The sequence below is a fragment of the Diadema setosum genome, unplaced genomic scaffold (genome assembly GCF_964275005.1).
Source record: "Diadema setosum unplaced genomic scaffold, eeDiaSeto1 scaffold_48, whole genome shotgun sequence".
In the NCBI taxonomy this organism is placed as follows: domain Eukaryota; kingdom Metazoa; phylum Echinodermata; class Echinoidea; order Diadematoida; family Diadematidae; genus Diadema; species Diadema setosum.
Window position 1 is genome coordinate 149114 of NW_027307674.1, and position 10626 is coordinate 159739.

Consider the following 10626-nt stretch of genomic DNA (forward strand, 5'->3'; position numbering starts at 1 on the left):
TAACATGAATAGCAGTCGTTCCATGTCTCTGTGTTGAACAATATCTGCACACTCCAAAATGCAAGAAAGCAAGTCCACGCATGGAAGCGTCCATGGAATAAATATTGCAAAACTTAAGACTACCCTTTGTAGATGAGAATGGTACTTCTGGTTTTTCCAAGTAGTATGTTGCCTACGAAAAGTTTTTTTTTTTTTTTTTTTAATAATTATTATTCTTTTTTGGTTTTGTATGACCGTTTTTTTTTTTTACCCGCTTGTAAAGTGCCGATCTCTGCACAAAAGTAAAGCTTCCAATATATTTACTTAGAAAAAGATTTGCTGCCAAATTGAAAGGGGAAAAGCTTAGGGTGCCTAAAATCGAGTAATACAGGAAAATCCGCATTGATGCTTAGTATGCTTTTTTATTCAAAGACAGTTCAGGCAACATTCCCGATTGCACACCCACAGTGTACTGTATTCAAAAACATCACTTTTTATTGTATGTATATGTGTTATTAAATACATTTACACATTACAGATTTGTCCAAAAGTCGTCATAATTATAGAAAGATTATGTTCTACGATTGCTTTCATTTAATTAATGACAAGAAATATTTTCAAAGACATTGTTTAATTATCGCACATTTTCTTTTATTTCCCTTGATTTGAAACAGCTTTAATCTCAAATATTATTTCAGTTGGATAGAAATGGATCCATTGTTGTTGTTTTTTTTTTTACGTTTTTTTTTTATTTTTTTTATTTATAGGACATGTATTGAACACATTATGAGGTAGGCAAAACAAAATAACACTCACAAGATCCAAGATGAAAACAATCGTAATCGAAAAGATGGACTACTGGTGCTTTCCCTCATTTTTTAAACTGTGCGACTATGTCGCCTATTTGAGCTTGTTCCTTCGTCTGCTGTTAGGGTGGGATTTCACGGAGCACGCGAACGATTTGCGAATGACGCGAATGGCAAAATCCAGCATTCGCATTTTAGTCTGCAAAAGATCGCCAAACAAACGTGAGGGTTCGGAAGCGTCGTCAATTGTTCGCGAATGTCGTTTTTACTTCGGCGAGAATTTCAAAAAAGTTTGAAATTTTACGCGAACCTTTTCCGCACACTTAGTCGGGATTTGCTCTTGAATTGTTCTCGAAAGTGTCTTTAAAGCTTCGTCATATGCGCAAGACCTTCGCAAGACACGCGCGATGTTCGCAAAATGTTCGTGAAACACCAAACAGACTCCGAAACTTCTGAAAATGTCTCGCGTATGTTACGCGAAATCTGCGAAGTTTTTCCGATCATTTTACGACGTAATCGCAAACTGTTCGCGTACCTTTTGAGACATTCTCGCGAACGTTTAGCGCACGTTTGGGGGATGTATGCCCTGTACGTTTTCTGCAAATAGAAATCGTAGCATACATCTAAACATCAAACAATTATCAACAACTATAGCAACAAAAGAAATTATAGACTAGCAAAGAGAAAGAATATTTGATATACAAAAAAAAATCGCAGAATATACTTAAAATCAATCTTAAGTATGTAAATTTCATTTGAACTATAGAGATTATGTGTTGGAGGAACTGCAAAAAAAAAAAAAAAAAAAAGATCAAATGCTTTATTAGTGGAGATACGTCCTAGGGGGGAAAAATGTAGGCAAACACACGATAGAGAAATGAGAGAAAACGAAAATAGAAATAGAGGAAAGAAAAAAAATCAACTCAAGAAAGCTGATTTGAGTTGATTTTTTTTTTTATTGCTTCCACCTCTCCTTGCTACATTTGTTCTTCGTGTACGTAACATGCTGTACTTTAGCAATGATACACACGACAATCGCACATACGTCGTGGGAACTTCGCACAAATTGCGCAAGAATAGTTTTCGGCTTCATTGTCGGAACACATTCGGAGAAAAACTTTTCCGAATGTTGGATTTTGTCATTCGCGTCCTTCGCAAATCGTTCGTGTGCTCCGTGAAATCCCACCCTAGCAAACTTACATTGCATTTCACTTACATCTAGAGCAGACGCATACAAAGCACAGAATATACTCACCTTCAGAAAATGGAGTACAGATAACGATACTAGTCAGTGTTACGAGCCAAACCAAATTACTGAAGTCTGTTTCCATTATTTTCCAAGAAGAATACAATCTCAGCTGTCAAAACCAGTTGGCAATCACGGTGAACACAAATGAGAAGAGAACCCGATAATTGTATGAACAATAGATTGAAGCCAGGCCACGCCTTTACTTACACACGCAGTATATGTGGTACTTGTCGTGGCATCAAACGCCGCGTCCCCCAGATGACAGGAATGCGCGCGAGTCACCATTATGACCTATAAGCGGGGAATCCCCAGGACCAGCAAGGCACTCGCCTAGTAGGGATAACTCCTTGCAATGATAGGATCAGTGATTAGTGGGTTTTAGTTGGGGGCCTAAGGGCTCAAAATGGGTCGTTTGGTTCAAAATCTCCCAAAAGCACCAAATTTGGCTCATAGGTCCCTTGTACCATACTCTTTCGATTTTTGATGGGCGCCAAGACTAAAAACCCTTGGGGCCGCCATATTGGTGAAATCAAATATGGCCGCCATCCGGATTAAAGGTCAACTGCAGTTACAAATTGAAAAGGTTAATTAATGTTATGAATCCCACGTGGAAGATATTACGGGGTCAGAGAATTTGATTCTAAATGTAATTTGTGCAATTCAAGGTCACTAAATCCCCTCTCAAAGTCACTATCACCTCTCAAGGTCACTTTCAAGGTCAAATAAGGGTCAAATCAGGCATTTTGTGCATTTTTCGAAATGACTTCTGTGTGCATTCAACTGCAATTCACTGGTACCCCTATTTTGTCCCACTTGTCATCTCTTCTGTAGTCCTTCAATGGTCAATTGGGGCCAAGAGCTGCGGCTCCACCCCCCCCCCCCCACGTTTAAATAATGATTATGACAAATAAATGAAAAATGTATTTAAGATATATGTATACATATATACATATATATATATATATATATATATATATATATATAAATCTTTGAGCACAGAAAACAGGCTTCCATCGGTTTTGTTTTCTTTTCTCATTTTCTTTGCTCAAAGTTTTCACTATTTATCAATTGTTTCTGGTCAGTTTTTTCTTTCTTTGTTTCAAATATACATGCTTAAATACGGCCGCCATCCTATTCCAAGGGGCCGAATCAGGGTGCAATGGCAAAGAGGGTAATAAACACGCCTAATCTTATTTTGTCTTCGTTTTTCCTTCTGACGAGATAGCTGGATAGCCCGTATGCAACTAGCTGGTCAGTTGTATATACTTTGGGTGGACCACTTTACCGGTTTTATGCACCTTGAGTTTTCCGATAACGGAATGCCGATTCGGGATCTTTTCATGTGTCTGGGTTTGTGATTCTTTCACACAAGGGACTTCCACTTTTTAAATCAAAGTGATGAGGTGCAAAGTGTTGTGCCTCTACTAGAGGGGACGGTATGACAATACACGCCATTGCTCAGCTAGACTTGAGAATGTGAGATAAGTGGGATTCGAACCCCCGCCTGAACACAAGTCTTTAGACCGCAAGCCGTACGCTACCGACTGAGCCACCTCGTCACCTTTCATGGTCAATTATTAACTTTCCAGCTGGCAAGCAATATGATTCTCCTCCTGCTGAAATTGGTGTATGCCTGCTCTCCCTTGACAAGAGAGCGTATTCAGTGAAGGAAGCAATAGCCGAAGCTTCCAGGGAATCGAGCTCCTCTATCCAGGTCAGACTAGTATTCTAGGGGCAGTTAACTAAATTCGATCATTAAAGTCCTTTAATGGCAGTATCTTATCAGAGTAGGTGAAGACAATTCAGCTGAAGGATTTTTAACATCTTTTTTTTTTAATTCTCTTTTTATCAAACGAAACCGTTTCTTTACTGAAAGCGCAAATGACTAGGGAAACTAAACACCTATTGATGTTGTATGGGATACTGATCCTGAAGTAAATAATTTTACCATTTTTGCGCAGCAACACTGTGCAGTTCTCTGACAAGAGATGGTGATGGCACCACTCAAATCTCAAATTATGATTGGAAGAGCGTAGCGGCTTCCTGAAAATTAAGATTGAAAAATAAAGAACTGCCCTCATTTATCAGCGCACAGATATCCAAGAATAAATGGGACGGACAACTCATCCTGAGCACCTGATTCGAGACGGAAATATCCAACAGGAATTGTGATCTCACAACCCTTCAGCTTTCCAACAACTTAGATGCAATCTACGCAAAGATATCCTTACAAAGGATGACATGTTTTCTGAAAGCATTTTCTTAAAACAGTATATAATCGCACGGATGAGCATACCATCACATTTTCGGTAGTGTGTGTTTTTTTTTTTAATCCCTTTGATCTGAGGGAGTTACGGATGGGTCGTGGTATTGAAAAGATAATGGACTTTTCAGCTTTTTCTTGTACAGCATACCTCTCTTCCAGAGCCCAACATCAGGCACTGACAGGGTGCGACATTACTTCAGACTTGCTTTGATGTGGCATGCAAAATGCCTAAGTATAGTATGGGTCAGCAAACCAGAGCTCACTGACACATAAACTACTTTAATAATCGTGCTCATGTCCAGCAAGGACTGATGGGCAACAAGGTTTATGGGGCAGCCAGCGTCAACGAGGGTAGGCATAATCTCGTCATAACGTGGGCGCAGATCATCAGAAACCACCTTATCTGCTCAAGCGGCGCTGTATCAACATTTTGAAGATGAGTGCTGCTGCAAGTGAGTTTCTACTGGAATCATGACAGCATGGGTCATGATGTGATCCCTGACTTCAGGGAGTGGAGTTGGAGGAAAGATGGCACAGGTACATGGCAATTACTAGTACTATCAGCCACTCTCCGCAATGCTTCAGTACCAAATTTCATTCTTCTGCACCACAGCTGTTTCAAGGCATGCATTGGGAGGTGGAAAACATGGAAATGGAAAAAAAAAATGAATGAATGAATGAATGAAAGAATGAATGAAGGTAAAAATGAATAATGTAGAGCAGGTGTCAGACGAGCCATCCATGGTCAGTAGTTTGATATTGCTGCAAACTTAAAGTGTGGGGGGGGGGAGGGGATTGAGGGCCTATCTGACTGGAGGAGATATTGTCGCAATGCCAGCGTCTCGAAAAAAATATTTTCGCTGTCACAACTAACGCGATTTCTAGGGCGACGTCCAAGACGTCTTCAAACAAAGGGACAACTTATTTGCGTGGAAGTCACGGGGATGTTGGCACGGCTTTTGCAGTCACAGGGACTTATCAGAGACGTCTTTTCTCAGCGACTTCTCCCTTTCGTCGCCATTATGTTATTACGGTCTCCACAAGATGCGGGGACATCTCGAAGATGTTGCAGACAAATTTAGTCCCCACGACATGGTCACAGTGATGGAGACCTCGCAGAGACGTCTCGGAGACAAGCTGGAAGACAGAAATAGTCTCTGCAAAAATCGAAAATGTTCGATTCTCCTGCGAATCCTGGAGATTGGGCTCGTCTCCAGGAGACGTGCGTCGTAGAGATGTTGCGGAGAGTAGAGTTGCAACCGATAGTCTTCAGAACAACGAGATACCAACTTATAAAGTCTTGTGATATCATACCAATTTGCGTCCAAGCACTTTGGATAGAATCTTAATAGACCCTAGAAGGTGTCATGAAAGTTGTACTATAACATATCTAATTTGTACCCTGTTAACTCTTTATGTGCCATGGTGGAAACGCCCTGTGTGCCACGTTATTCCGAGACACGAAGGTAGTCATGCTTTGAGAAAGAATTCTGTTTTTCTAATTTGTATAACCTCTACAAATTTCAGTTAAGATGGGCATAATAGTAGGCAAAGTTAAAGAGGAATGTCAAACGTTGTTTCGATATAATTTGTATGACGAATCTATTTTCAATTTCTCTGTCGAATGACCAGTTGCTACATTACTGTAAAGGCGTGACTTTTGCACATAAAACCGTGACAGAAACTTAGAATGTACGAGCAAATCTAGTTGGGAACACCGCTTGATAGTCAATCACCACATAGAATGCAAGCCGTATATTAGAGGAACAAAAGCACGAAAAACGCTTTCATTGTGCCGCGGGATTAGCAGTGATTAGGGATTTATCGATCGGTTTTGGCGGCTTTGTTTGTTGAGCAGAATATGCGAAGTTGGCACGCCGTCGACTGAGCCGGACGTGCGAACGTGGCACATAAAGAGTTAATGGTGTCACTGTGGCACCTATGAAATAATATGCTTGTTCCCTACATGGCGTCACCAGGACCGTCATGTTCTCTGAACGGCATATTTAGCTGTGGAGGCACATAAAATTTCCTATAAGGACTTTAGAATCGAACTTTCTTACACAAGTTCGAAAATAGCAAATTGATGCCAACCTGATGTACTGAAAACTCTCTTATACACGACAGATTTTTTTTCTTTTTTCATCCAGATTAGGAGTGATCTTTATAATTATTATTCCATTGAATTTAAATTTGAATTATGACTATCTATTTTGATTGAGGATCCCTGAACTGCAACAGAGAAATAAAAACACTTCTCGTTTTAGTGACAACGTCAAGGACGCCGGTAATATAGAGAGTATCCCCTCCCCCTCATTGCTAAACTATTTATATGTTAGGTAGCAATAGGATTCTATTTCTCATATATGTATGTTTTTATTGCATTCCTTGCAGATGAAGATGAAAATAATAATCAAATAATCAAATCTTGAAAATTCTTTGAAAGGCCATTACCCATAATTCTAACTAGCTCTTTTGGCTGTCATTAAAGCAAATGCAAATATATTGAATTCCGCAAATATGACCAGTCGGTGAGGACATTTCCTCTTAGCGCCTGGAATATGAAAATAATTAATGGAATGATTGTAACATGAACTATGATATTCCATAGCTTCGGACAGACCCTCACTTAAAAGCTTGTGTAGCCATATTATAACGGGCCATAATTGAAATAATGCAGAAAAAAAAATATTACCGTAAGTAATCATTAAAAATGAAATTGAAGGGTTGCCAAGTCTTCAAATTTAATTGTGAAATAAGGATCTGAGTAAAATCCCTTAAACCTAATTACTCTCAGAAAGGGGTTCTTATTATAATTAATGAGTGTATACCTAGAGTTTGAAATCTTAACACGAAAGCAGATACATTGATGTTACTCGTGAGAAAGCCCACCTCTCCCTCACCCACAGCCCTCAACTACTGCAATTCTATTAGGAGGGCTGGCATTCCTCCTATATTGACTATGGGCAAGCCATTTTCTAAATTACCTATATCATGGTTTGATCCCAAATGACCTTTAGGGAGACCTTATAAGGAAAAGTTGACATCAAACCATTAAAACAACTTCAGAATCGAATTCCTTGACCCATAAAACCTCTAAAGCTGACTTTTCAAATTATTGTAACACTTTAAAGGTTTTTAATTGTTATACTGGCCTTTATTAACGTAGGTGGCAGCCATATTGGATTTTGCAAATATGCCGCCCCGGAGGGCACCCTTCACAAGAAATACGCCTTTTTTCAGCCGTCGACAACTTCAATTCTATTACTTAGGCCGGCATTCCTGGAATATTGACCATGGGCAAGCCATTTTTTCCAATAAACTGTTATGAATACAATGGCTTGACCCCTAAATGACCTTAAGGTGACCTTATAAGGAAAAATTGACTTCAGACTATAAAAAAAACTTCAGATTCGAATTCCTTGACCCAGAAAACCTCTTAGCCTGACTTTTTGAATGATTGTAACCCTTAGATGTTTTCAAATGCAAGTGACCTTTTAACCTATATGGCGGCCATATTGGATTTTGATAATATGGCCGCAACAGAGGGCGCCCTTCTTGGCGCCCATCAAAAATCGAAATAGTATGGTTTGGGCTACATGTGTGCCAAATTTTGGTGCTTTTGGCAAAATTTGAACCAAAAATCCCTTGCGCCCCCCACTATTTCCTCTGCAACCCATATCAAAGCCGTTGGCTCTATTTTAGTACAACATAGGCCTACTCTTAAAGGCAGAAACTGCCATCGTATAGGATTACTTAAAGGTTTCTTTTACCTTTTGGAGCAGTGATTTAAAATTTTTCAAGATATCACAATGATTCATATGTGTATGTCAGTTGCATCACAAAACATCTACTATATACAAATTTTACAATAAAGCCTAAGATATAAAGAGGTATATCAGAACTACACTGTAGTCTCAATAAAATGTAACTGTAGACGGTTTAGACGGAAACATTTGTATCATAAGTATTGTTGACATTTTGTATATTTGAAGAGCTTGCAACAGAAAGGCGCTATCCATTGAAAATGATGGATTAAGTGCCTTTTGGAAGCAAGCTCTTCATTTAACAAATCTTAACATCAATTACACTGATTCAATTTTGTACAGTGGTTGTTTTTTATCCCTATCTCACATGTTAGAACTATTTTGAAGCATTAATCGTTGTTTTTTTTTTTCATTTGCAAGTGGAACGACCTACAACAATGTCCAGACTTAAAATCGCGATGTTATCGCCTTGCTTTTCATGAAAGATTCTATTTGTGATGTGACTTTTTACACTTTTGCAAAAGTCATTTATGCTGGGCTGATTATGATATTCATATTTTTACATAATATGGTAACGGATTAACATAAAATATTTGTCCACTTGATTTTTTTTTGTTGCTAATTTGGTTATCATATCGTCTTTTTTTTTTTACTGTAATCATTAACCCTATAGTTAAAGTGACCCTAAATCGATTTAGACCAACCTAAATGAAATGTGTTTTTTTTTTCTTTAATCAAATACCGGTATAAATAATAAACTGTGTGATGACTTGAAGACACCACCAAAATTTAAGACAGACATCCGTTTATGAAGGTATGTAACAAATTTATTGAAACACACGTATCCGGTAAGAGAAAGTTACATCTCACGATTAACCATAGAACGTGGGTTTTCTCATGAATAAAATAAGCTAAAGATGTCTTTCTCACTCGGGTGTTATTCGTCGATTTTTTAATGAATAAGTTTGTTATCACGCTACTTGTATTTCAGTTGAATAATATGCAGTTTTAATCATAGATCGTCTTTTAGCATCTTTACGGTTAATGCCAATCAGTTTTGCTCTTAAAACGTCCATATAGCAAAGACTGGTTTGGCTATGGATGTGTTTCAAACTAAATCGACTTCTGGTGATTTTCTTCCTATATGTCGTCTTCCAAACTGCTAAATACTGCTAAAAGAGTCGAAAATTGAATCATTGGATCATGATTCAAACACCATTCTGTTCAAAGGGGTAGCCCTACATATCAGACTGTGTTGATGCCCCCCCCCCCCCCCCGGTATTGCACTGGAGATGTCCCATCTGTCCTTTAAACTTGACAGGACAATTACTCATTCAATCATTGTGTGTTTAGCGTAACTTGATTAAGAATTTATCAACTATTGTCTTCTATACCATAAGATATTCGACTGTGTATCATTTTGCTTTTGAATAGACCTCCTGAATAATACTTATCTATTTGGTTTTGTCTGTGTTTTTGAATAATGAGATTATTGTTTTGCAATGAGAGTATAATTTGTTTTTGTTTTGTTTTGTTTTTTTTGGAGGGGGGGGGGTCTTTTGCAAGGAAAACAAAATCCAAGACGGAAAAAAAAAAAGTTCACACAAAATAAGATTCTAGAACACACATATACAAGTGATGTTTATTATCATTTTTCCTCCCTACTCTATGCTTGGGAACTGCTTGCAAACCGTACAAAGTGCACAATATGCGGAACATACACAACATGAGCAATGTACAATATATATTTCTCCTCTCTCGGCTACTATTAGATTTTAAACACTGAAATGACAGCCATCATGTGCACTTCAATTTATGCCAAACTCGCTCACAACGTCCGGTGACATGCACAAAAGTTAGTGCACAACATGTGTAAGGTTTGAAATCAAATGTTTCTTGCTGGAAATCCCTCTCCCTATAAACATAAACAGACACGAGTGTCCTGCTGATGTGTCTTGCGTGTATTTTCGGCCACGACCGATGAGAGAGCGTTACACGACCCCGTTGAAATAATCATACCGACTGCATTATTGTATACAATAGGCCCCACATGTTTACACTGAAAGCACAAGAAGGCACAATCGACAGTGACTGTCTTCCTCATACATTTTGCATAACACAGTTCTACACAAATTCGTACTTTTGTTCGTAATTTGCCATTACATTGAAATACATTATATATCAAAGTTAACAGATACTATGGTCGTATTTGATTTCAAGACAGAATCAAATGCGCTATACTGACTTCCGCTTACAAGACATGGATTAAAGGTTAGTTGTTGTTTTTTATTACCACTGGGAGCAGTGATATTAAAAATGTTCAAGTTATCTCATTTGATACATTTATGGAGACCAGTTGTATCACAAGACATTCTACTACAAAATTATGTATATAAACATGTTGCAATAAAAGCCTAGAATATGAGCAGATATCACTATTTTACTTACTAAACAATAACTGTAGACGATTTAGTCTAGAAACAGCTTTATTTTAACTATTGTTCACATTTTGTATATTAACCATTCTTAACATTGATTATAATGATTGGAATTTTTACA

The 10626-nt window shown here is 38.1% G+C and overlaps 1 protein-coding gene across 1 annotated transcript in view; it reads right to left on the reverse strand.

The window, feature by feature from the left end:
* Positions 1 to 2116, reverse strand: part of LOC140245873 (uncharacterized) — a 35923-nt gene extending 33807 nt beyond the window's left edge. The window contains exon 1 of the mRNA XM_072325358.1: positions 2041 to 2116. Within this exon, the coding sequence (XP_072181459.1) occupies positions 2041 to 2116 (76 nt within the window). The remainder of the gene's footprint in view (positions 1 to 2040) is intronic.
* Positions 2117 to 10626: the final 8510 nt, after the last annotated feature.